The following is a 27,080-nucleotide window of genomic DNA, read 5'->3' on the forward strand; positions in this document are numbered from 1 at the left end:
TCTGTCTCAAAACTGAAATACAGCAAGAACAAAAAAACAAACACTACCATTCTTTCACAGGCTTGTTTTCCATCCATGAAACCCTTGGGGATAGCATTAGGTGTCAGGATCTCATATCTGTGAACAATAAAGTACATCATGATCAGTACTTCTTTCTCCAAAAATGTTTATGGAATTAAAAAGAAAATGTCTTCTTTGTGGTTTGTCACCTTTGTCTGAACTCCTGGAAGACGATGCGGTTGGGGAAGCCCTGTCTGCAGATACGAATCCCCTCCAGGACTCCATTACACCGGAGCTGGTCCAGAACCAGGTGAGGCTCCAGTTTACCAGCCTGGAGGAGAAACAAATAAACAATTAAGACCAAAAACAAGTTTTTATATCGTACAATTTCTGCTCTTTAAACTGAACTGATATTAGCATTACTGGATTTCAAAGCAATTAACGTTATAGACTGACCAGAAATCAAGTGACAGCAGACTCAACATGGTACAGGGTAAATCAATCATAATTTCATCGTTAAAGGTCGCTGACTCTCCACTTTTCAACATGCAGATTCTAACAAATACATATTAATTCTTTATTTACTCTTTTTTCGTGGTTGGGGATGATGCAGCGGACAAAGTTGGGGTTGGTGTTCCTCAGTGTGGCCATGAGCTTGGTGAGCGACTCCTTGTAGAGCTGGCCCACCGTGCGGAACATGCCCTTTTTGGTTTTGTAGGTGGCGCCAAAGGCTGTCTCGTTCATCCCTGCCACCTGGTCCAGGCCCACGATGCGGTCGACTGATGGGGAGAGGGGGAGAACTGGTTAGAGCGAGGAGCCTTTGTGGGGGGGGGCAGAGAAAAAACAGCAGCAGCAGCCACACAATGACAAAATGTAGCTACATGAGGTGCAGATGGATGAAAAAGACATTACACACTGCAGTCTAACACTCAGGGGTATAACTCAGGGGTTCCCAAACTTTTCAGCCCGCGACCCCCAAAATAACAGTGCCGGAGACTGGCGACCCCCTGTCGACGGGGGGGTGCTAGTGAATTAATTTCAGAAAAAAAAAGAGAAAAAGTTTGAGAAACACTGCGCTAGTGCATTGTCAAAGAAAAAAATGTCTATGCAAACGTTATTATTAATAATAATTTTTAAAAAAAATTATTAAAAAAATAATCAATTTTTTTTTATAATTTTTTTTTTTTTAATTTTCCATTTTTATTTTGTAATCATCTCGCGACCCCCACTTTGGGAACCCCTGGAACTAACACTAGTTTCTGCAGATGGGAAGTGTAGCATATATTTTCCTACAGGGTCATATGTCATATTAACAAAGATGAATTTAAAGGCTTTATTTGGTCCTCAAGGATTAGAGAGACGATTCTTGATGGCAGCTACATGAACACTTTTCAACATTTGACTTCTAATATGTTAACATTAAAGGAGTTGCAGACACTGAATGAATACATATTACAATAGACCTTTTTACAACCTATAATAAAAGGGTACTCCAACTATTTTACCCATGAGGAGGAATTGACTACTCATAGTTCATGCTACTCAGCCTGTGAAAACAGTAGCATAATGTCTGAACTTCTGCATGGCGATAAAGGAACTTGTCAGTTTGTGCAGATTTTTGTTGGGAATATAGAATATCGACAGAATTATTCATTACATATTGAAATAGTTTTATGATCTAGCAATAATGTCAGTAGACTTATTTAGTCATATGTTATGATTTAACACTCAATTAAATATACACTATGGCACCTGTTAATATCCAACTGTCTAAATAAAATCTGTTTGTCTAGTCACAGACTGCTGGAGTTTAGACTGAGATGATGTATGGCCTGCCGTCTGGACCCTCACATTGAGGGCTGAGCTCTGAGCCAAAACAAATACCGACATCTGCTTTCAATTTCCCGCTACTCTGATCCTATCTAGGCAGGAGGAAGGCGGGAAATTAATGTCATTAAATAGTCTTCAGTCAGGACTCGAACCCTAAATTGCTCGTGGATGTTTCACATGACAGAGAAGGGGCAGAAACAGAAATAATCTATGAAGCTGCAAGCAGCTGCACTCCATCCAAACACTTGCTTCTTGGCTATTGGACACACAGAGATCACAAGAACCATGTCAGCCTACAAAAATACTGACACAAATTAAAGCACGTTGATTTGACTAGAGGGAGCAGTTGAATATATTCTAAATATTTAGGAGAGACTACTGCTTTTGGCTGAGACAAGGGAGCCATGCAGCCTGGAAGCAAATGGGAGCCATTGTAGCTATGACAGACACAGCACCGGCTGAAGCATGACACATACAGATCTGGGCAAAAATATACCAGTACACTTTTAAGAACCTTTCTGGCAATCATTTTTATTTTGCCTACTGGTAAATGTGTTGCTATTATTATTTTGGCCCAGGTCAGCTACAGCACGACCCATTCATTCACCTTCGGGGTCATCCAGACTAGTGACATTGTCATAGAATGAAGCCCTTTGAATGGTCTGAATCTCTACAACACAGAGAGAGAGACAGGGAGGGGAGGGCGACGTTAAGTGTATCCTCAGTTATCATAAACGAACAGGCTTTGGTCAACAAGGAGAGCTGTTGTTAGTAGGCTTGAGTGAGAAGCAAACAGGTACATACATACAGAATTTTAACGGATGAGTTACTCAAATTGATTATTTTTAGCACCATTTGAAACGTTTAGAGATAAGAAAGTAGCAGCTTACCATCTTTCCAAAGTTCACCCACAAATTTGTCAGTTGACTGGTGCAGGAGAGAGGCCACGTTGTCGTTCAGGGGATCCATGTTCTTCATCAGCCACTCATCGGCCTTGTAGTCCACCTGGAACAATCACATGTACAACTCAGAGATATGGACAAAACTAATACCTTATTATTATTACAGCACATTTAAGGATTTGTTTTAATTTCAATATGTCAATAAACATTAGCTCTTCAGGTTTTATTGTTATTCTGTTTATTTCATTGAATGCCAAAAGTATATTTGAGGTCAAATGTCTCCATTAGATAGTTTAAGCCTTGTTTATACATTTATATTTTCACTGCTCACACACACAAAAAAAAAAAGTAAAGACAAATATTTATGTTAAGTTATTATGTAAACAAGTAATAAGGGCCGATATTTTTAACCCTCAAATATTAATTTTGGCAAAAAACCTTAAACATTGAGGGTAGGGGTCTCACTTGGGGTCTGTGGGGAGCTCAAACTATAACTTAGTGGGATGAACAGGAAGTCATTTGACAGAAGAGGAAACATAAGGAGAAAGGATTAGCTATAAAGGCTGTATCAACAACTCTATCAATGTGTATTCTTGTGTAACCATCCAGACTGTGTATTAATGCCTATGATGCTTAAACATATATTCAATAAGAAATCTCTGTATAAATATTTTGTATATCTGACAAATTGACATACTACGAATACTAACTTTATATACTGCACAGGTCACACTTTATTGTAGCGTTTCAGGCTGCATTTCCGAGGTAATATTTTGTGTGCATACTCCTGTTGACAACCTTTACAACATTTGGCTCAATGGGGCTGCAGATATTTCTCCACAGCAGATGTTCTTACAGTTCAACCTCTGTGTTTTTGACTGATTGTGGTGTAAGACATCAAAGTTCACTTAATGGTAAGCAGATGTGTTCCTCAGCAGTCCTATTGGATAACACACTTCACAACTTCCAAATCCACTCCAATACTAAGTCATATCAATCAAACCAGGAGTCAGTATTTCCCTGAAATCCCACCACAGGAGAACATTGCATCATTTTCGACTTCTTTCTTGGTGTTTACATTTTGCAGAAGAATATCAGGGAGGAAAAGAGATGTAGTGGAAAATATGAGTGTAGACATTAATAAAGCAGCTGGTCCTGCAAGGGAGCCATATATATATATTTATATATAACATACTGTATGTTTCTAAGTACATTACATTTAGCTGACGCTTTATCGCTTTTGTCCCCGGTGTGTCAGGCATACTTGCAGAGAGTAGAGTAGTTGTCGATTCTTGTTCTGTTTTCTGTGACTATCTGCCTCACCCTCTCAGACTTTGAGTTGCGCGCGCTACTAAAGAGACGTGTTACCATGGAAACCAAACGGTGTAGCTGTATTAAAGTCGGAGTGGAAACAGTCCTGAGTAAATCTGAATTTGTCAGAAATCGGGAGAAATGCGGGAGAAATATGACCCCGGGAGGAAACCGGGAGAGGGCAATGAAATCGGGAGTCTCCCGCGAAAATCGGGAGGGTTGACAAGTATGGTGTCAGGGAACTCACCAAGTGTCAGAAAACACAACCCTCTCTATTTTCCTCCATACCCAAATCTCTAAAAACGGGGCTGCAACAGATTTTATTATTATTTGAATGTTTCTGACGTCAGAAAAAGGGTGCTCCGCCTATATAGGCAACTCTCCACCAATCAGGGGAATGAGAGACCGCTCGAAAGCGCTGGAGACGCTGTAGTACATATGCCAGGCCTGTGAGTGGCGCAGTAGTCTGCCACAAAAGCAGAATCAGCCCTTGCAAAAACAGGGCTGGAAAAGAGCAAATGGAGCGAAATGAGGCATGGCTAAAATGCATGATCTGTTTGGTATTTTGAAAAAAAAAACTTCACAGACATGTTTTATAGGTATGGCCCTACAATATATGTTTCAAATATAGCATGATTGGTCCACTTTAACTATAAGGGTATCAGTTGTATAAGCATAGATGATTAATAAAATGATCCTTTCATTATGTGTCTGTGAGTGCAGTTTGGAAGAGAGCCTGACCTATAATCTTTAAACAAGCTCCATAAACTGAGAGCTTTATCCTTCAGTGGGTGAACCCATTTCTTTCCTTTGGAGAACCTTCCAGCAGAGGACTTAACAAAAACAGAAACCTGCTGAGTTTAATTCCTAAAGACATTTTCAAAAAGAAGCGTACTTTGCCAGCGTAGTGGATGATGCAGAAGTCGGCCTTATCCTTGAGCTGCCGAGGTTTCTGGAACTTGGAGTGTGTGCCCTGCTCCTGGCTCAGCTTATCGATAAAGCTCTTGTCCGTGGCCTTGGGGAACCAGCACTCTTCATCCAGCAGAGCCAACACTCCTGGAGGGTTCGCCTGAACGAACAATAACAAGACAGAACTCAAGCCTTGGGAGAGAGAGGCCTTTGTATTTATAACAGTGAGATAAAACTTGAAGTATTTGTATTTTGTGTTTATTATTCAGGAGCGTTATGGTTGGCATCTCAAGTACTAACTATCAACTTTGACTCAATGCAGATATGAATAAGCAAATTTTTGTTCATTCATTTATTTCCTAAAATGTAGCAGGTGGTTAAAAAAAATGCTGTGAATACAAGCATGATTTATTTATTTTTAAAATTGGAAAAAAAATACTGTGTATCCAGTTAAATATTGTATACTGGATAAGTGAAGTATTATGAAACTTAAGAGTGTGTTTTTAACAATAACAAGACTAGTTTAAAAGAATAGGTGGAAAATATTTGTTGAAGAGTTTAAGTATGTCCAAAATAAAACAAGTAGATCAGCCAATCATCCACACTGACCGGCCTCTCGATGAGGTCGATGCAGGGCTGCAGGTCGAGGCCGAAGTCGATGAAGCTCCACTCGATGCCCTCCCTCTGGTACTCCTCCTGCTCCAGGATGAACATGGTGTGGTTGAAGAGCTGCTGCAGCTTCTCGTTGGTGTAGTTGATGCACATCTGCTCGAATGAGTTCAACTGTAGTAGGGAAGAAGAAGAACAATACTCTGAACATGAACGAATGAAATACAGGACTGTCTCAGAAAATTAGAATATTGTGATAAAGTTCTTTATTTTCTGTAATGCAATTAAAAAAACAAAAATGTCATACATTCTGGATTCATTACAAATCAACTGAAATATTGCAAGCCTTTTATTATTTTAATATTGCTGATTATGGCATACAGCTTAAGAAAACTCAAATATCCTATCTCTAAATATTAGAATATCATGAAAAAGTATACTAGTAGGGTGTTCAACGAATCACTTGAATCGTCTAATTAACTCGAAACACCTGCAAGGGTTTCCTGAGCCTTGAAAAACACTCAGCTTGGTTCAGTAAACTAAATCACAAGTATGGGGAAGACTGCTGATCTGACTGCTGTCCAGAGGACCCGTCATTGACACCCTCCATCAGGAGGGTAAGACACAAAAAGAAATTTCTCAAAGAGCAAGCTGTTCACAGAGTGCAGTTTCAAAGCACATCCACAAAAAGTCTGTTGGAAGGGGGAAATGTGGCAGGAAACGCTGCACAGCCAAGAGAGATGACCGCAGCCTTAACAGCATTGTGAAGAAGAGTCACTTCCAGAATTTGGGGGAGCTTCAAAGACAGTGGACTGAAGCTGGAGTCCAGGTATCAAAAGTCGCTTGTTCACAGACGTGTCCGGGAAATGGGCTACAATAGCCGTATTCCCATGGTCAAGCCACTTCTGAACTCAAGACAACGGAAGAGGCGTCTGACTTGGGCTAAGGAAAAGAAGCACTGGACAGTTGCACAGTGGTCCAAAGTCCTCTTTTCAGACGAAAGCAAGTTTTGTATTTCATTTGGAAGTCAAGGCGCCAGAGTCTGGAGAAAGGCTGGAGAGGAGCAAAATCCAAGTTGCTTGAAATCCAGTGTGAAGTTCCCACAGTCAGCGATGGTTTGGGGAGCCATGTCAGCTGCTGGTGTTGGTCCACTGTGTTTCATCAAGCCCAGAGTAAATGCAGCTGTGTACCAAGAGATTTTAGAGCACTACATGCTTCCGTCTGCTGAAAAGCTCTATGGAGATGAGGAATTCATTTTCCAGCATGATCTGGCACTGCCCACAGTGCCAAAACACCAGTAACTGTGTACTGACCATGGCATTACTGTCCTCGATTGGCCTGCAAATTCCCCTGACCTACCCCATGAGAATATGTGGGGTATTGTGAAGAAGAAGCTGAAAGACACCAGACCCAACAATGCTAATGAGCTAAAGGCCGCTACTGAAGCATCCTGGGCATCCATAACACATCAGCAATGCCACAGCTGATTGCCTCCATGCCACGCCGCATTGATGCAGTAATCGTGCAAAAGGATTCCCAACCAAGTACTGAGTGCATTAATGACATTTTCAAATGTTTGATTGTGTTTTGCTGTTATAAATCTTTTTTTTTTACTTGGTCTGAGGAACTATTCTAATTTTTTGAGATGGGATTTTTGTAGTTTTCTTAAGTCTGTATGCCATAATCAGCAATATTAAAATAATAAAAGGCTTGCAATATTTCAGTTGATTTGTAATGAATCCAGAATGTATGACATTTTTGTTTTTTTAATTGCATTACAGAAAATAAAGAACTTTATCACAATATTCTAATTTTCTGAGACAGTCCTGTATGTGTAAATGACAAGAGCTCAAAACCTCAAATGTAGATAGCTTGTAAGAGAAACACAACAACAGCAAAAACCATGTTCTCCAGCCACAACCTGACAAACATTCTTCTTTTAAGATTAAAACTTGTAAAGATTTGATCCAAACCTGAAAAATCTCAAAACCAGCAATGTCCAGGATGCCGATGAAGGACGCCCCCTGCCGTTTGGTTCTGTCCAGAGCTTTGTTAATGCGATGGACCAGCCAGCGGAACAGACGCTCGTATGTCGCTTTACCCAAGGCTTCAACAGCAAAGTCAGCCTGGAGGGAGAAAAGGAAACCAGAGGTAAAATAAGACAATGTCAGGTGAGGAAGAGCGGCCATGGCAGAGAGCGAGCACAGGTAGATCGGGGCAATAGTCAGTAGAATTCAGATTCAGAAATGGACTCTGACATCTTGGAGATACTGTATACCGTTAATGTGACAGACGTGTATTGATATCTAAAACAGTTGAGACAAAGGCTGTTAGATTGAGCTGAAGCCATAATGTTCAGAAGTCTGCAATAGCACTTTAAAATGAATGATTTATAAACAGGACACGTACTTTGGAGAAGTTTCAGAGAAAGTAAAACTTGCCTTCGTATGTGCTCAGTAAAATGCAATACAAGGCAAGATATCATTCTTTTTCCTTCACTGGTACAGCCATCACTTTTTAAATGTTTCAACTTCAGAGTTTTTATTTCATGTCGGTTCGTTTTACAACATTCCCCATGGAGCTCGGCGGCTGGAGAAAAAGCTAGGCGGATGCTTCAAACAAAGGAATAGAAAGAAAAAAATAACTCTAAAAATGATTCACTCATTAAAATAATTAGAAGGTTTTTTTTTTTGTTCAATAGACTGATCGGTTTGCAGACAGACCTTTGCAGCTCATTATGAAGTTGTACTGATGATTTAAATGAAGAATATATGCACATCAAATCCAAAAATGAAACCTGGAATAGACCATGATTAGTGTTACGTGGATCTGAGCTAGAAATAAAAGATAACTTGTTGTTCGCTCACTGACCTGCTCTTTAGTCTGCGCTTTCTGGACGTAGTCTCTTCCCACTTTGATCCTCGGGGACAGGATGGCTCTGGTGAACTCCATGACATTCAGACCCAGCAGATGACAGAGCTTCTGGGCAGCTGGGAGACAGAGATGGGGAAAACACACAACAGGGAATACAAATGTATTTAAATTAGATTAAAAGGAGGCTACAACACAAGTCTTAAAAGGGTTTATTTGATATATACCTGAATGTTTAATGTCTTTTCAAGATAGGAAACAAAACGTTACGGAGACATTTTCTTGTTTTGGTTTTGATACTGATGAAGATCTTTCCCAGTGTTGCATTGACAATGTGTGATTGAATCTATTTTATTACACATCGTTAATAAAAGCTATAAAACCTTAAGATGAAGCAGAAATCTTTTTAAAGATGTTCCCTCAATACATTTGATGAGGAAAAATGTAATATTTTACATGGCTGGAGATAGTGGAAAAGTAGAAAAGCATGATCTGCTTAAGCTCAGCCAAGTCCTACTACTAAAAAAAACCTCTGCCTCAGTCTTGGATTCTGCTTGTTGCATTTTGGAATACCTGGCTGAGCTGCATCACTGGCATTGGACTCGTTCTCTCTCCCTGTCTCCCTTACTTAAGGGCCAAATACGCAGTGCCTCATGTGGAGGAAGTGGAAGACTCTGCCCCATTTCCTTCAGGAGTAAATCCTCATAATAATGTGGCTAAATGGCCGGTTGACTGGGCCGGGGGAGAGAAAAGACATAAATCACTAGTTCCTCTGTTCTGTGGATAAGGACGCAGCGTGAGGGAGGCAGGGAGAGGGGAGGACAGGAGTTGAAGTATAAATGGGAAGAGGAAGAGGAGGAAAATAATCTCTTGACCTGTGAGCTGGGAGGTTATAAAGCAGATGTAAAAGGATTGCAACCTGCGCATGTCTGTGTGTGTGTGTGTGTCTGTGTCTGTGTGTGTGTGTGTGTGTGTGTGTGTGTGTGTTGTGTGTGTGTGTGTGTGTGTGTGTGTGTGTGTGTGTGTGTGTGTGTGTGTGTGTGTGTGTGTGTGTGTGTGTGTGTGTGTGTGTGTGTGTGTGTGTATGAGTGTGTGTGGGATACATACCAGTGTTATCCGGCATAGAGGCTTGATCAGAGTTCCTCTCCTTCTTAAAGCTAATGTTACCAAACTGAAGCACAGAGGACACCACCTTCAGCATGGCTACAGATATAAAAAAGGGGAAAATATTCATATTGTAGTGAATGGTTTTAGCATTACATGGATGTGTTTAAGTAGTGGAACTGACAAAAACAGGTGTTTTTTTATGGTCATTTACTGAACAATTTGATCAAATCCCATTCAAATGACAAACTATTTAACCATCACTTTCATTTTCTTTTCACTAAAAAATGCAGCATTGCATAAACACACGTACAGTACAGAGATTGCTTGTTTCTCTGTGAACAATACATTCAGAGGGACCTTGATAAGTCATTTTCTCCGTAATAATGAAAGCAACACTCTTGGGTTTATGCATGTTTCTTGCTAGTGTTGTGCTAACGTACACAGAATCTCCTCATGGCCGAAGCTCATGATGTTCATGGCATCCATCGTCTCCTGGAAATTATCTTTGTCCTGCTGGCCGGGGATCGTGACGTTTCCGTTAGACATAAACCGGTAGCTGTTGAATCCTTCCAAAAGCAGGTCCGCTGTAAAGAGAGATGTGAATAAAATATTAAAAGAAGTGGTTAAGATGTGATGTTTTGAATGTGAACTATTTCATATTATTATTAGTTATACTGTCAACTTGTGTTTTACTAAGTTCAGCTGCCAAAAACAGATTTGGTCGAGATTGACAGACAAATAATATATCTTGGTAGTTTTAAACTTCAGTCTACTTACATTTGAGGTGCTCTCCAGCTCCAGCCAGCAGCTGGTAGAAAACGTGGAAGGTGCGCTCATCTTTGGCTTGACGAATAGCTCTGGATTTCTCTAGTAAGTCTGACGCAGAACGGTCAAGAAAATATCAATTTGGTCGTTCATTTGGACATAGAATCGAAACTTGTTTACATGAGAAATGGTTCCTAGATTACAGGTCCAATTTGTAGACAAATCCAGATCAAAATCTATGTATAAACGGATTTTTTTTCCAACTCCCAATAAACGCTTTATGCTTTATGAATATCTTATCTACCGTACATCAACACGCTACTTAGTTCTAGTCCATTGTTTCAAAGCAGGATACAGGTTTCAATATTGGCTCCAACGATGTATCCCGTGACATCAAAGTTGATGCGGATGAATTTCCCCTGCAGAGATTAACACTAATGTTCAGAAAGTGCACAAGACAAGATATACAGAAATCAATCTGTTACATAACTCTGTTGTAACACAAGCTGAGGCCTCATGGTGAGGATTAAGCTTGATGTTTATATATATAACATCAAACTTCAAAAGCATGAGACTAAGACAAATCATCTACACACAGAATAGGTTATAGACATGCTTATATTCAAAACATCTCATTATTTTGACACGCAGGACTTCAACCAGCATCATTTCATTTGACTGTAGTACTTTTAGATAAAAGGGTGTGAGCCATAGGGAACATGAAAGGTCTGTTTGTGTAATGATGGTCGCAGGCTGGAATACGGGATGGATTAGACTTTGATGCACATAAGAAAAATGCAACCTATCTTCATGAATATTCATTTTCTATACTTACAAAACGTGACGAGTTGTCATTTTTCACTGTTTTAGCATTCCCAAAAGCTTCAAGGATGGGATTGGCTTGTAAAAGCTGACGTTCCAATTCACCCTGAAAAACAGAGGAATGTTACAACAGGCCTTTGACTTATCAGCAACAAAAACAGAGGATAAACTTGTGAATTACTGATTAGAGAAAAACATACATGCAGACAAAGACAGATGAAATCTTGTCATGTGTTTATTACAGACAGATGTTAGTTATCCCTTTACTAACAAAGTCATTTGTATCCAAAGCAACACTAGGCACAAACAATGTGAAAACAACTTGTGAAAACTATTATAAAGAGGCAACCTCTGTTTGATGTAACATTTCTGAAGGTATAGATAAATATGTCCTTCTACCTCTTTAAGGTACATGTCATGTTTTGTTTTGGTAATGGCAATTCCCAGCCAGTTTTTGTTAATAGCAATATGTTGAAGGAAGATAGAGCCAACATCTTCATCTTCAGATTTAAATGAGAAAAAACGAATCCTGTGAAAATTGTGTCTTCATCATAACATCTTTCACAACCAAGTCTATTCAATTCGCATTAGTTTTATATTTTTAAGTGTAATGTGATTGAGGGAGATTTCTGGGAAGATGTTGTCTTTTTGTTGTGAGAAAAGCCAGACAGCCTATCCTGTCACACCACAGAAACACTTCATTTCATCAGACTGTACAAAGAAGCTAAATAAATAAATAAACGCGTTGTGCAGATGTTTGGACAGGTGGTGGAGTGTGTTTGCATCTCAGCCACATTGTGGGCTTTGTCACGACCACAGAATCCAAAATGGCTGAGAGAAAAACACTTTCTTCTGCTATGTTACTTTTCCTCTTGTGGCTGAGTGGAATACTTTCAAATGACTTCAGAAATAGCTGCACACACAAAGGGTTGGAGGAGGCCATTTTCCACATAAGGGAGCTCTCTGGAATGAGGAATCAGCGTTGCACTCAGGATGTGAGGCATGTAATGTGATCTTCGGCCGGAGAGCACGATGGGCTGCTTTTAATTCAGTTTTTTATGCAGCTGGAAAGAAGCAAGGCTAAACTAGATCAACTCTGCCACCGCTCTGAAAGCTGGAAAAGGACCAGGAATGAGGTTTCAACCAAAAAACCTTTGTTTCTACATAAACACAGGCCTCTGGTGCAACTTAGTAGCTGGAAATTGTTCATTGGCAGCTTCTACCCATCTGTGTGGTCTGCTGTACGCACATAAACACAAAGTGCAGATTACAAACACCGGTGGGGGGCCAATTAGGCAGCATTAGAAGTTGACCCACATTCCTGATAGTGAGCATGCCAGGCTTCTGACAGCCAACAGAGCTGCCTCCCTCACATGAGGCGGACAATTGTTGTGTAGCTGTGATAAACATGTAGGCAACCTGAGAGGACTCACAACTACTGATCTCCCGAAACACAAAATCATTCTTGTCATCTCCTATAAAACTAATTATTCTGTCTTTTTAGAAAGTATTTAGCTACATGCATGTCTCTCATCAAAGTGCAGGCTGTCTGTAGGCAATGGAGCGTTACTTTAGGACAGATTTAGTGGAGGTCTCAAGGATAGGTAAGTTTTACAAGTTGCTCTTATCATCAGCAGAAGAAGGAGAATTGGGAATGACATGCAGTGTGTGGAGAGGTACGAGCCAAAAGGGAGAAATCATGTGGGACGACAAACCTTCTAGGCTTAATATAACTCAGTGTATGAAATCGCCCACTACATGCAGGTCAAGTGGTTAGGATGAGCTGGCTTGAACACCAGTGAAGCACTTTAATTTATTTTAGGTACGTTTGCTACATATCTTGTGATGTAACTTTTGCTGTTGTCTGATATCATTAGCTGTAACGACAACTGGAGGATATTCATTCTTCTATTCAGTAAAAAATATTCATTAATTGATAGAAAACTAGCCATGTCTACCAATTAGACTTTCACGGACTGACTGATGAAGCTACATCATTTGATCTGATTCTGTTTATGCAGTTACAAGAAAGATTTGAATAATGCTTGGTTTAATTATATCTTGTTTTTTCCCTGTCAATCACCAATGCAGACACCTCTGGATATATCTATAACACAATCTACCAAATTTAAAACAATATTGGTTGAAAAAAATAACAAGAAATTCCCTTTTTTCTAATTGTTAATCCATAGTGATAGCATGGTATCTATCTGCTTAAAGAAGCACATTAGTATATACACAGAAGATTAGAGCAAAGATTGAGCTCTATGAGGGTCGGGGTCCTCACACTGTAAGTCATGTAAATGTTAAATGTCTGATAGAAGAAGTATATTAACTCAGTGAGGACAGGAAGTACAGATCATGCAGTGTCAAAGTTAGGTTGATAAATACTGCTGGATGACAGTTGCTTTCCAGGTTCAAGAGGAGATGGAAACAGAGTGGGATAGCACCCCTTTTATATTGTTAGTTAGGCGAGATAGGTGAGAACTACATACTACTCACATAAAACAGGGATCCACTCTGCAGGAATAGGGAAATTCAATTGTTATCATGGAGGGTAATAAATTGCATTAATGTCATGGATACAAGTTAACCTGTAGTTCAAGCTAAACATTTTGAATGAGGCCTTATTGCCGTCATCTAGGTATAACCGACAGCAGTCTAATGATAGAATTACAACAGTTGATATTACAATACATCAGTGGTTTCGTAGTTCCTCAGGTTATGTTGCTATCAGAACTACCTGCAGTGCTCAAGGTCAGGTGACAACAGTCTGATACACAAATATAATATACGCCTTGCTTTGGCAATTATTATCACTATTGCAGCAGCAGAAGTGGCTAGGCTTCATATAGCTTAGCATGGCTCAACATGTGACAACCACATAAATACATACAACATGCATATGACTGTTTCTGTGAATCATAATAATGGCAAGCACATTTAAAGTGTGGTACGTCTAACAGAAGTCATTCACATAAAAACACACTTAAGGGAGACTGAGAAATCATGCAAAGATTTGAAATGTACTTACAACTGCATTTTGGGCCTGACAGAGAGAGACAATGTAAAAGCTAAATATGCTGTTTTGAGGTATTTAAACATATTAAAGCACACTAAGTGTAAACTGACACATCTGGTGTCTTCGAACTTATTGACAGTGTTTAATTATCCCATTTCAGACAGGCCTTTTTAGACCAAAAGTAAGAATGTTTGATAAGAAAATGTGAGTCTAGCATGCACGACAGAACATGGAGTATAAGAAAGTAAAGGGACTTGCCTGTTGTTTCACTGGTTTGGGGGATTCTGGCTGTTTGGTACAGATAATCAAATGCACATTGTTAGATTTTGTACACAAAGGGCCATATTGCTACAGGAGCTGGTATTTATAGAATAAAACCTCCTTATGGTCAAGCTGATCATTAGTTATTTATAGTGTTTGTTACTTTTAATACATTTTTAATAGTGTCAAAATAAACAACCTAGTCTTAATGGATTGTGGGGCCATGACATGGCATAGGGTTAATGATTCATTTGTTCATAAAATTAACGTTAATAATTCACCTTTTATGGATCTTTTCAGTCTCGTCTATGGCTTTGAGAAGATATTGCTGAAATAACTTAGAGCGATGAGAGAATACTCACAGGCGTGTTGTGGTCTTTTCTTCCTTTGTGGGAGGAGGCCACATGTGCCAGGTACTGTATGACCTTTTTTGTGTTTTCTGTCTTGCCAGCTCCTGACTCACCTCTGTGGGACAAAGGACACACACACAAAACAGGCATCTTCAGAACAGTGTGTGTGACATACTTAACTCTTCAGAATCAACCCTTTAAGTCTAAATCTCAGTCACTTGTTGATCTTTAAAAACTGTATCAATAAAGTTACTGTCTCTTAACTTTACAGATTTGCAGGTGCTTCTGGGTGATGACAGAACACAAGGCCTGTCCTCTTTTCAACAAGAAAGTAATGTGAGAATAATATTTAGACTGAAAGTATATTCTTCGTGAGTGTCTTGTCATGTGTCTCTTTCTCTGCAGTGATTTTTCAGCGTGTCAGTCAGGTTTAGTCCTGTGGTCGCTGGCCTGCTGATGTGCAGCCTGCTTTTATCTGCTCTGTCATACAGTGACCACGGCATTGAAAAACTGAAACAATTCTCCAAGCCATGCAAAGATTTTAGGGAAGCAGTTTAGATTTAGAGCATACTTGAGGTTTTACAGTAAGCGCACATTTGCATACACCAAGTATGCACAAAATATTGTTTTTCTTTCAGATAGAGAGAGTGTGATGTGGCTGAGAGTAAGGACTGGGTTACTGCCAGTCCTTTAGGCTGCTGTGAACAGAGGGAAATCATGGAGGGATTATGTCTGTTTTTTTCTCTGCTCCCATATTTCAGAAAAATATACACAGGTGGCTGACTTTGACATTATTTAGTTTGTTAGTGTTTTATATTATTTGCAATGAGTTTGGCACAATCTGAGCGCCAAAGCCCTCGAGATCATGCACATAACTTTTTTGTGTGAAAGCATGAATATATCCATCTTTTGTTTAAAAAAATAAGCATTAATGCAAACTACTGACCCTCAAACTATATTTTGTTACCGTTCTTGAGAGGTGTTGAACTCTAACTCTAGAGTAGGATTTTATTACAAATTCGAACCATTATTTAAACAAAGCATTATATACGCGGGTTGAATATGACCTCATTTGTATAATATGTTATTCATTCAACATTTTTAAAGTCATCCCAAAATTATATGTTCAGCTTTGTTTGTGTTGGGGTTGTATTTTGTTAAATGTAAATGTATTTTATAAATGACAGTCTGACACACACTATGCATATAGAGGGCGACACCAACTCCTCACTATTCACCCTGCATGAGTAACTGGGCTGTTGCTGGTTTGTGTCTTTATAGCCTCTCTGACATTTTCTTTGGTGACATTCCAGTCATATGTAGACACTTGTCACTGAAAGGACGCCAGAGGGCTGTGTAGCAAAAATGTCAGGCATTTCTCAGACCCACATTTCACACTTTCTCTCAAGTAGTGACAGTCTGGTCAATGTCACTGAGACACACAATCTACAATGACTGTGAAGGCCCGGGGCAGATCGTTCACTTGCACTCCTGAACTGTAGTTTAATTACCAGTGCATGTATTATTGTCCCTTTGAATTGCATTTATTTCAGAGGAACAAAATGCCAGAGAATGATATACTGCACCAAGTGATGTTATTTCCGAGAATAAAAAGGGGGGAAAAGACAAGAATAAGGATAGTGAATCAACCATGAATTGTATGCATTGTAACATTGTGGACTTAGGGCTCAGTTTAACTCATAATAAGACCCGCAGGCATAAAAGTATAGGCTTTGGGTTACCAATAGTTTAATCGACAACCAATAATAAACCAAACAATATGCTGAAACAGTTTCAGTACAAGAAATGTTATTATAAAATTGATATTTATGAAGCAACTGAGGCTGTATACTTACGTGCAAAGAATGGATTGGTCTTCTCGATCTGTGAGAGACAGGAGGGAGGGGAAAAAGCAAGAAAAAATTAGACCTCCGCAGTCTTTGATTCAGTCTCCACTGAGCTTTCTCAAGGTTTGATTGACAACCTCATCACCAAAACACCATGCCAAAAGTAAAGTCTTATCAGCAGATGGTGGATTTATAGGTCAAAGTCAATCTTAGCCCATGTGAGCTTGACATCAAATGTTTTAATATCATGTTTTCACAGCCCGTGCCTCGTTTTTTAGTAGGCTCAGGCTTCACATCATTTCACCACAGGTATTTCCTGGAATGCAGAGAAGTGGCACTGTGAAGTCAAGTCACTGCACAGGAGAGATAAGGCAACTATAATGTCAGCTTTATATATTTATTTTGTATCGGTACTTTAGAGGTTGCTGATCCGAGGTAGGATTTTGAGTCCTGGCGAAAGAAATCGCTGATTAGGTAAAGATGAAAGATCCTGGGCAGAGAGTCTTAGGGAATGCATTTTAAAGCTTAAGTATCTACCAGATAGTTAGGTTAGAGAAGCCTTAATAGTGTCTGTGTCATGTGTTTGGCATACATTTCATATTTTTAAATTTCATGAAGTCTCTCTCTAAAAATTGTTGGCTAGATTAGTTAAAGGAAATGTGCACATATTTGACTGACTATGGCATCAACCTTTCACAGCATGGTGACCCAAAGAGTGATCCAATTCTTGAATCTTTTCTTGTGAAAAATATGAATGTGAGTTCTGCTGAGAGCAATTTATACTGTGGTCGTGTGGAGGTAAAAAATGATGTCTAATGTGTGTCTCCATTAACCTCCGGGGTAATCCAGTTTGAAAGGCCTTAAGAGCTCAATAGGGTGAATTAATGGTGATGATGTCATGGGAAAACAGTACTCTGTCTTCCTGTCGATGGCCCCCACAGGGACAGGGCCTCCTGTCAACTCCCATGGCTGGCTAAGCAGCAAGAAGTCCAAAGATAAGATAAAAGCAATCAGACGCTCTGCACTCTATTCTTCACCCTGTAGAGCTTTGGCCCTGACAGCAACTGTGTTAGATCCATTCAGTACGAACAGACGCCATGTCATGATTAAGTTAATAGTACAATCAGGACTATGGATCAAGATTATCATCTTTTTGGGAAACAGTTGTATTAAACTTTCCAACAATAAAACATAATGTTTAAATATTTGAAATTATCTTTGTTGTTGAAGCCAAATAATGAATCCCAAAAATATAAATCGCAGGTACATTATCATTTGCTCTGTAGCCTTAAAAATGTTTGGAATCAAAAAGCAGTTCATCACAGTGGGCTTAAAACAAGCACCTGCGATTGGTGCGACTGTTAAAAGATTAATTGGGCATCCATTTTATTTAATTCTGGCTAAGGCAGTTTCCTGTATTTGATGAGCAAGCACCTGGTCATCAAGTGTTCAGGATCTCAGAGGCCATTAATACTGTAGTGTATTGCAAAGTCAACATGTTGGTTAATTAAAGGAGTTACTGCTGATTGGCAAGCAGCTGCATTAGTGGATTACCTTTGGAGAGGTTAGCCATCAATAACTCAGGGAGAGACACATTTTTCTCACTTTAAGTATAGCTGTGTGACCGAACCAAAACCATTCCTACCTTAACATGCATGTGTACCTAAAGGTGTCCTTTTAAGTTTCCAAATGTAATTCAGTAGCTCATCAACAGTCTGAACAAAATATTGCAAAGCAACAAGAGTTTGCAATTGTGTAATTTATTTGGAACTGAAGTGGTACAGCAGGTGAAAATATAAACACAGTGATAAATAATGTTCCTAATGTAGCAACCCCCTCTACGTCAGAACAGTTAAGTGATCTGTTTGAGCAGCATATAATACAAATAAGATCCATGGCAAAGGAAAGTAAGCTTTTTGCAAAAACCTATTAATTTCATTGAGTTCCTCTGCCATTCCAGCAAAAAGCTAAGACGATATAAAAGATTAAAATCCCAGAAGTAGATGTGGATAGCGAGCTGATCCTTTAAACATAGAGCAGGAGACCACTCTTGGTCCCTGACTGTGATCTAATCCTGCTCAGCATGGTTAGTCTGATGGCTCACGGATCATGAAATATGGTTTTATGCAAACTTTTATTTTTACTCTAGAACATATGACCTGCAAGTTTAGAACCTACCAAGTCATCCTATGGTTAATCTGAAGGGGTTACATACATATTTTAACTGCTCAGTACCCACATATCATGTTGCCACTCAATGTGATAACATGTAATTTGGGGTGACAAGTAACCATTGCTTCATTTCAATGGTGTCAAAAGCCATAAAGGTTAGCAACTACTCCCCTCAGACAAGCTGTGAATATTTCAACTCATTTTGTACATGTTGATTCCCAGACTGGACCGTACTGCCAGGGGTTTCCTGGACTGAAGTGCTGACTGTGCTTTTTCGAGGTAAAACGGTGGAAAGTTATCTGACTGAGGACACAGCTGAAAGGCTCATCAGGGACAGCGAGGGTTTCCTGGCTTCGACCAGGAACTTCCTGCAGTTAAGAACTGTAACAAGGGGAATTGGACACATGCATTCACACACAAACCTGCTAAAGCTACGCCGAACCTTCAGGATCTCTCAAGCTACGACGGCCATTAAAGCACACATGCAAACACAATTCATCATTAGCCCCCGACTCTTTTCACCCATCCTTACATTCACACCCCTATCTGAATCAGACACAAGCGGCACTCAGAAAGCTCTCCTTTATCAGACTCGCCGCAGACACAGACAGTGGAAAGATGTGATCCAGTCATTGTGAAACCTCTTGCTTCCATTCACCAATTTGCCAGCCCTGCTGCAGCCTTAACAACCGCTCCAGACTGTTAGGCGCTGATTAGTGACAGACGACTGTGGGTCTGTGCAGATGAGAACTACTAACAGGGGCTGTTATTTCCGTAACATTACTTAATAGTCATAAGGACTGTTTTGTGGGTTTCGCATGATTAGCGAGGCTCTTGCCAACTCCACATGACTCCATTATGTTGGGTAGACTAGTTAGTGAAGATTTTCCCCAGGATATAAAATATGTCTTTTTAAGCGAATGCTGAGACATTTTAGTATTTTAAATATTGAATCAGACCTTTTTAAGGACAAAAACATGGACATTTAGAACGACACAAGCTATGTAGTATAGATTTGGATAAAAGTAGCCATTAGATTGAAACGGTTTGCGTCAATGGCTTTACAAACTGGTGACAGTGAAAAATGTGACTATGTCTTGCGGCTTAGACATAAACACAGCAGCTCTGCATGTGGTGTTTCTCCCCCTAAGGAGAGGAGGGGGGGAGAAAGGGAGCTGATCTCAGCTCTCGACAGTGAGCTCATTGTGAGGCTGTGGCTCGCTGGGCCTGGGCCAGTGTCTGCCACTGATGGCAAAGGCCTGTATTTGAAGTGCAAACACTCACCTCAGGAACCAGTCCTGCACTCTAATCTAGCTGTTACTAAAATGTCACAGCGGGATAAAAACGTTCAAAGAAACCAGAGAGATGTAAATAGCACAACTCATGAGCTAAATGTTCAGGGTAATGAAGACAAATCGCTGAGCAGCATGATGCTGTCTCATTACCGGGAGGAAATAGAGCTTTGTCTCTGTGCTGTCTGCAAAGACAACAAAGCTATAATGTTAATTATGATGTTTTCTTAGCAATAAATGCTTTATTAAGCCATTACCCAAGTCATCAGTTTTTATGTAGTCTTGCTGACACAAAGACTCAACAGAATCATTACCTATTTGGTAGGAGTAATGTCTTAAAGCAAAAAGGACTCTTAGTTCGTAATGTCATTTTCTACATTCCATTGTTTTTACAATGTGTCTTCTTTCAAACAAATACTGCATCTCATGAATTTCTAATGGGATACACTTTGAAATGATGATCTAAAAGGCAATCCTGCAAATGTAGCCGTACCAAGCGATGACCCAAGGCTGCTAAAGGCTGTGATGACCAATATCAGAGGAAAGAAAAGAAAACTTGACACTCCAAATACATTACTATGCTTGGACTATCATTTATATTTTATTTTCAACTAAAATCAAGTTGGTTATACTCCATGTGGCAATTATGGGATTTGCGATGAAGCACACTTAGATGGGGCAGGAGTATTGGCATAAAACTAAACTATAACAACAGAAATCTTAAAGCATCGCTGATTCTGAAGAATTCTAGGTGTCTTTAGTGTCCTGGCATGGAAAAGCAAACACCTTGAGCAGTTATACTTATGACATTGTGCCAAAGGGGCTTTAACAACTTAACCTGTTAAGCCCCGAGCCTGTTTTTCAGGTCTCAGGCTCGAAAATGACATTCCCAGAACAAATGACCATAACTTCACTTCTAAAAGGGTTAAATTAATCATATTTTTTCTCAAAGCAAGGATAAACCTGTGAGTTGAATTTTAAAGTAAATTCAGATTGAACATAGTAAAAACATGTAAATTATAGTTTCCGTCCAAAAAAACCCCATTACTTATAGTGAAAACCGACCTTGAATGATGGGATAGTAGACTAAAAGCTTTAGGAATCCAAACTATAACATATAATAAGTACCCTGTATCAAGATTGATGCAAAACAAGTGATATTTGACCTTTTTAGAGAGGTTTACATTTGGGTGTATTTTGGTATTTTGGGCCGTTTCTCTGGAACCCATTGGTCGATTTTGGTGATTGACACCTCTTTTTAACCGTTAGAGCCAATATAATCAAGGGGAGGTTCCTAAATCCATCTAACGTGAGAGTGATGCGCACGCAGCTTGCCCAAAACCGGAAGCTCCGTCACACTCGGAAATACGAATATTGGCATAAATATGATGATGGATTATCAGTAATCATTTCAAAGTGACACAGAGACATTGGATTAACCTTCAGTTTTTATGCGTTTTAATGCCATTGGACACAACTTTTGATCAGAAAACAGCAGAGGTAAGACGTATTTGCCGTTTTGGCCCCGTAAAGCTAAGTTGTGTGTTGTCTGGTTTCGCCTTTGTGGCATTGATGAACCAGTACTTGCCATTCATCTAACTACACCTTTCAAATTTGAGAATACTACTTAATATTGGTTAAAAAGGGAGTGAACTCACCCTTGACACAGAAATATCTGCCATTAAGGTTTTAAAAGCCAAAGCAATCAATCATTTCCAACTATCCATTTTAGCTTTTTACGGCAAAGGCCTCTAGTGTGGGAAGAACTGGGACTGATGCTTAAGCCAAGGATTTCCAGACGGAAAGAAATGCAAAGGAGATCCAAAGTTTTAGGTTTCCCATATGGAGCCTTTCTAAGAAGGAAAGTCTGTAAGGAAATCTGGGAATAGCTGTGCTTGAAAAACTTTCACAAAATGATTTAATTGAAGGTTTTCATGGAAATACTGAAGCAAAGAAATGTATGAAGAAAGCCTGTGAGTAATATCTACATTAGGTGCAAAAAGAGCTCAGTGTTGACATGTAATGTTTTATTTAATATAGATAGTGACAGAAAGACAAAGCATAACTAAATCTACTTTGGATTATAACACTATATCGTGAACTACTGCTCAGTCTCCCTTCCACTAGTTGATTTAAAAAACCGAAAACAAACAGCCACCAGGTGAACTTCACAAGTAAAACTCATATTGACCAGTCAATCCGGTCACTCAGGGTGACAACCAAAAAAAGGTATTATAGACCCATATCTTAACATTAAATAAGGGGGAGGAGCAATAACAAGGAAAAGGGGAATCAGTTGAACTGGCAATCGCAAAAAGAAAATTCCCACAATCAGTCAGAAAAGCTTTTTGCTTAACGTTTGTGTTCAGCTGGAATTAAGACACTACTGTCCCTAATAAAGGATTGGTAGCCAAAAGAACTAAGACTAAAGAAAAGACAAAGTGGGACTGTCCTTTTCATTTGGCAGAACGAAGAAGAAAAATGAATCACATTTAGTGTTCTTCTCGTAGTTTTTGTCACCTGTCCTTTTAGAATGCATTTGAAAGGGGCTATAAAATAACACTATAAAGTAATAGATAAAGGAATAGCAGCTAACTGTGCCAGTCATTTAATGATACAGCTGTGAGATTTATGAAGATCTCTTACAATGAAAACATGAGTGTTCCTTCAGATACTGACTGAGCGGTTTCACTGTCCACAAAAGACTCTGCTCCAGTTGTTTTTATAAGGAAAAAGATAAATCTCTTCAGAAAAAGAACTGTGAATGTAAACCTGTCCTCATCCACAGCTCCTTGACTACAGCAGTGGATCAGTTTTTCAAGAGAACAGCCAAAACGCACTTTGTGCTTAGTGTGCTCCAGTGTTCCCAGGAGGAGGTTTGAGGTTAAAAGAGCCCGGCATCAAGCCTCAGTTCAAAAGGCCATCAAAGCCATTACTGTTTGCTATGGACCTCAATCGTGCCAGGTGGGCCAGTGTACGCTGTGCCATTAAAAACATTCCCTAGCTAGCTTATTAAACATTCCTGACAGTATATATTACACTGTGCACATCACTGAAAACTTAATGGACACATGCCTTGCATTCTTTAAACACTAAATGTAATCGTATATCAAAATCAGCCATGCTGCTGACATGATACATTTGACGTGAGGGGAATAAAAAAAACTGGGCTTTGGTAACAACATCGCTGAGCTATGATGGCTTTAGCTGGACTCGACCTAACGCCTGGATTAGACACCAGGGAGTCACTTGAGGAAGGTGGTCTTTTACCATTTCTACTGAAACAAAGACCCCTGTATAAAAACTAGACATGTCCCGATCCGATCACGTGATCGGGGATCGGAGCCAATCATGTGATTTTCAAAATATCGGAATCGGGAGAAAAAAATTGGGGATCGGGATTTTTTTTTTTTTTTTTTTTTTATAAATACTTTTTTTTTTTTTATTATTCAATGTCACAAAACAAAAATGACCATGTTCAATTCTTAAAGTCATCCTGAGGCCTTAGTTTTGGTTTCAAATTACACAACATCATGTTTGTGTTGCTTCTTTTGGGCTTGTTTTCATAGACCTGCTTATTTCTCTCAAATCTGGCAACAGAGTGGCGCAGTGTCTAATTGTAGCAGTAAGCTAACGAGTACTGATAAGCTTTATTTTGTTTTGATCCAACGCTGCTGTGAAAAAAAGAAGCTATATCCATGTTGGATAGAATATCCAATTTAAATAAAAAAACAACCTTAAGGGACAACTTGAATGCTTTTTTTCNCCGTAGATCCACCCCTGCATGTAACTTCATCTCTTTTAAAATATCTTCTAGTTTACGCAGTGGAATTCGGTGTAATGTAGATTAATGTGCTTACAAATAAAGACATGATTACATTCAGGCAAAACAAATGGCTGCTATTTATAACAACCTGTGTTCAATGGAAAATGTCAATGAACTCACCAGCAGACTAACCTCATTATTCTCTCATCTGAAAATATATAAACTGCCAGCTCCATCTGTTGGCATCCTTCTCACCAACACAAACCTTTTTGATCTTTAATGGTTTTTTTTAAACTTAATTATAGTATTGAGGTTAACTTCATTGGTCGGGTCCTGGAGAATTGACAGCTGTCTTATCAATATGAAGGAATGTGTTCCCCATATTAAAGCTAAGCACAAAAACAAGAACACACACACACACACACACACGGACCTGGCTTGCATCCAGCCCTTGGGCCATAGTGGTTTGACCTCGTTCTCTAAGAAGGCCTTGAGGTAGTCCTCCACAGACAGAGAGCACTGGTTCTCCATCTCGTAGCAGCTCAGCTTCACTCGCACCAGGCTGCACAGCAGGTTCCTGCACAAACACAAAGGCTCATTTCAACGCCAATTATTCACTATTCAAACCTAAATAAGGCTGCAGGTGTTGAGCACATAATGGCAGAGGAGACTGCTATTCTTCAGGGAGTCAGAGGTAATTATGAACTCGTAAAACCCATTGCTGAACATTTGGAAGCTGTTATAAAAATGAATGAGGAATGAAAAGCTGCTTTAAGTCTTTCTCAGGGCTTTTGTAATTTCACAAGGACACTAATTATTTGCTCAGGGTTTCTACATTTGTGCTAGCATTTCATTTCAAGACTTTATTTATCCAGGTGTATCCCTTGATCTCTTTTTCAAGGGAGACCTGCTCAAGTAGGTTCCACATGAAACATAAAAACATAAACAGAACAACAAAAAGGACATCATACATCATTACAATTTACAAACCTATCGACATGAACAGGTACCAACAGCATCCGATTGAGTAGCATCCAACCAAGCTTTAAAAACATTTAGTGGCACCAGATTGCTCAGTTTCCATTTAATTTGCACACTATTCCAAGAAAGTGGAGCTGCACATCTAAATGCTTTCTTCCCTAAGACAGTCCTAGCAGTTGGCACATTTAATAAAACCACAGCATGCGATCTCAGGCAGTAGCCACTTACAATTCACCGTGAGATCAGGGAGCAGATGTAGGATGGAAGTTTCCCTAACATGGCTTTGTATGTGAAAATGTTCCAGTGACTGCATACAATTCAAGGCTTTCATAAGTACATTTAAAAGGAGAATTTGATATTTCACAAACTCAGTTTTCAGGTCTTGAGTCATTTTGCATATGTGTGTTAAGTTGTGGCTCCAACTGTTTTCCCACTGCATGTTGAGGGACTATTTACCTAAATAAACCTAAAAGTTCCTCACAGCTGAAACTATTTATGACTATTTGGCCATCTTCCTTACGTCATTCATTCATTTTCAAAACCTACAATGTATTAGTTTTCTCTATCCGAACCACACAGTCTTAAAAGCCTATGCTCAGTTAGCTAGATCAGACACATACACTGGAGATAAGCACGGAAGGTAGAAAAGTAAGGAATAGCCTTATAACTTATAAGAAAAACGATCAAAGACGCTAAGTCAAACCTGCAGCCACACAAACTGCAGCATGCCATCCAGCCAGCTCTTACAGCAGCACGGTGATGAATCATTACCTGAGCTTGTCATCCCAGACAAACTTCTTCCGTGGGCCCATCACCCTTTTCCCAGGCTTTTCTTCATCTTCCTCCTCTGAGCCGTTCTTTTCCCCTTCTCCTGACTGCTGCCTGTAGGACAGACAAACACACACACAGTCAGTGGTATGTAAATGTAGAGCACACTTTTACAAACAAGCAGCATGAATTCACTTTATTCTATAACCTCTGCAGTGATTACTGTGATCTTAAAAGTTTATGGTCCGAGCATCGAGGTACAGGAAAATGATGAAGACACTTGGCTGTCAGCTCAAATGTTATGTAATCTGTCCTTTAAAGGAAAGTAGGGCCCTGTGATATCCACGACGCAGAAAACACAACCAGAGTTGCAGAACCAGATCCTGAAAAGTGAATGTACAGTAAGCTGAACGAACAGGAAATACCGATATACTGCTTTGTGTTGGTGTCATTTAAGTGCACGCTGCTTCTCTCCTCTGCTTAAGTGTCTTAGAACACACACACACACACACACACACACACACACACACACACACACACACACAAAAGATAAAGCTGAACAGATATAAGGGTTTGAGGTCAAATGGTCTGTTATTTATAGGGTTGGGAACCGAAACTCGGTTCCAGATGAGAACCGATAAGAAAATGCCGGGTACCCATACAAAATACACCATTTTGGTTCTGCTTAACGGTTCCTAAACGCGGTAGACCCTGTATTCCATCGGGTCCGTCTATGCCGTGGGTCCGTCTGTGCCGCGGTGACCCGGTGGAATACAGAGTAAGGGCGGACTGGCCATCTGTGTGTTCTGGAGAATCACAGAACGGCCGGTCGTCAGCGGGCCGTTGACGGCCGGCTCGGTACACTGACAGCCGGCACCGCCCTTATTTTTTTAAAACGGCATCATGTAAATTGCGGCGACAGAGGTCCACAGTTTCCCCGCAGCGAGGTTCCCCCCGCCCTCCCGTAGACAGTTCACTTGCTCAGTGACTTCATAACCCCAAAGATGGGTCGCGGTAAACGCTCTAAAGTGAGGCTCCACTACACTAAAAAATGAAAAAGACAGGGCACAGTGTAATGCCTGTTAATAGCTTGCCACAGGCATAGCTCAGTTAAAATAAAGCACAGCTATTGTGCAATACATTTGTATTGCATGTATATTTTTTATTTGTAAAAATTTCAGTTAAAGCTTAAAAGAATAAAGATATTTTTGTTCTCTAAACGTTTGACCTCTTTCTTTTACAATTTTGGAATCGAAACGGGGAATCGATAAGAACCGGAATCGATAAGCAGAACCGGAATCGGAATCGATACATTTCAAACGATACCCATCCCTATACATAACGTGATTGTAGGCTCTCTATATATATTATCACCATGTACATTTTGATTCATATTGGAAAGACATCGTTCACCCTTTCATTTTATTTGTATTATTTGGCTCGATAGGAGACCTATGCTTTAGAATTTAATTTAGTTCTCCCTCAGTCATTTTTC

General features: G+C 39.7%; 2 protein-coding genes across 2 annotated transcripts in view; both read right to left on the reverse strand.

Annotated features, from left to right (window-relative positions):
- LOC104951635 (myosin-10-like) overlaps window positions 1-19,304 on the reverse strand; it is a 37,466-nt gene extending 18,162 nt beyond the window's left edge. The window contains exons 1-21 of the mRNA XM_010778345.1: window positions 19,301-19,304; window positions 19,083-19,159; window positions 18,254-18,321; window positions 16,616-16,648; window positions 14,772-14,874; window positions 14,407-14,436; window positions 14,161-14,175; window positions 13,629-13,646; window positions 11,140-11,232; window positions 10,660-10,723; window positions 10,317-10,415; window positions 9,980-10,123; window positions 9,540-9,635; window positions 8,433-8,551; window positions 7,535-7,687; window positions 5,562-5,735; window positions 4,939-5,112; window positions 2,721-2,835; window positions 586-779; window positions 210-331; window positions 48-117 (exon numbers count right to left, since the gene is read on the reverse strand). Coding sequence (XP_010776647.1) covers window positions 48-117; window positions 210-331; window positions 586-779; window positions 2,721-2,835; window positions 4,939-5,112; window positions 5,562-5,735; window positions 7,535-7,687; window positions 8,433-8,551; window positions 9,540-9,635; window positions 9,980-10,123; window positions 10,317-10,415; window positions 10,660-10,723; window positions 11,140-11,232; window positions 13,629-13,646; window positions 14,161-14,175; window positions 14,407-14,436; window positions 14,772-14,874; window positions 16,616-16,648; window positions 18,254-18,321; window positions 19,083-19,159; window positions 19,301-19,304 — 1,965 coding nt within the window. The remainder of the gene's footprint in view (window positions 1-47; window positions 118-209; window positions 332-585; window positions 780-2,720; window positions 2,836-4,938; window positions 5,113-5,561; window positions 5,736-7,534; window positions 7,688-8,432; window positions 8,552-9,539; window positions 9,636-9,979; window positions 10,124-10,316; window positions 10,416-10,659; window positions 10,724-11,139; window positions 11,233-13,628; window positions 13,647-14,160; window positions 14,176-14,406; window positions 14,437-14,771; window positions 14,875-16,615; window positions 16,649-18,253; window positions 18,322-19,082; window positions 19,160-19,300) is intronic.
- A 4,808-nt stretch (window positions 19,305-24,112) lies between these two features.
- The window catches only part of LOC104951636 (ubinuclein-2-like), a 12,282-nt gene continuing 9,314 nt past the window's right edge, over window positions 24,113-27,080 (reverse strand). The window contains exons 10-11 of the mRNA XM_010778346.1: window positions 25,589-25,699; window positions 24,113-24,413 (exon numbers count right to left, since the gene is read on the reverse strand). Coding sequence (XP_010776648.1) covers window positions 24,113-24,413; window positions 25,589-25,699 — 412 coding nt within the window. The remainder of the gene's footprint in view (window positions 24,414-25,588; window positions 25,700-27,080) is intronic.

Source organism: Notothenia coriiceps, unplaced genomic scaffold (assembly GCF_000735185.1).
Source record: "Notothenia coriiceps isolate Sejong01 unplaced genomic scaffold, NC01 NC01_scaffold00019000, whole genome shotgun sequence".
Lineage (NCBI taxonomy): Eukaryota > Metazoa > Chordata > Actinopteri > Perciformes > Nototheniidae > Notothenia > Notothenia coriiceps.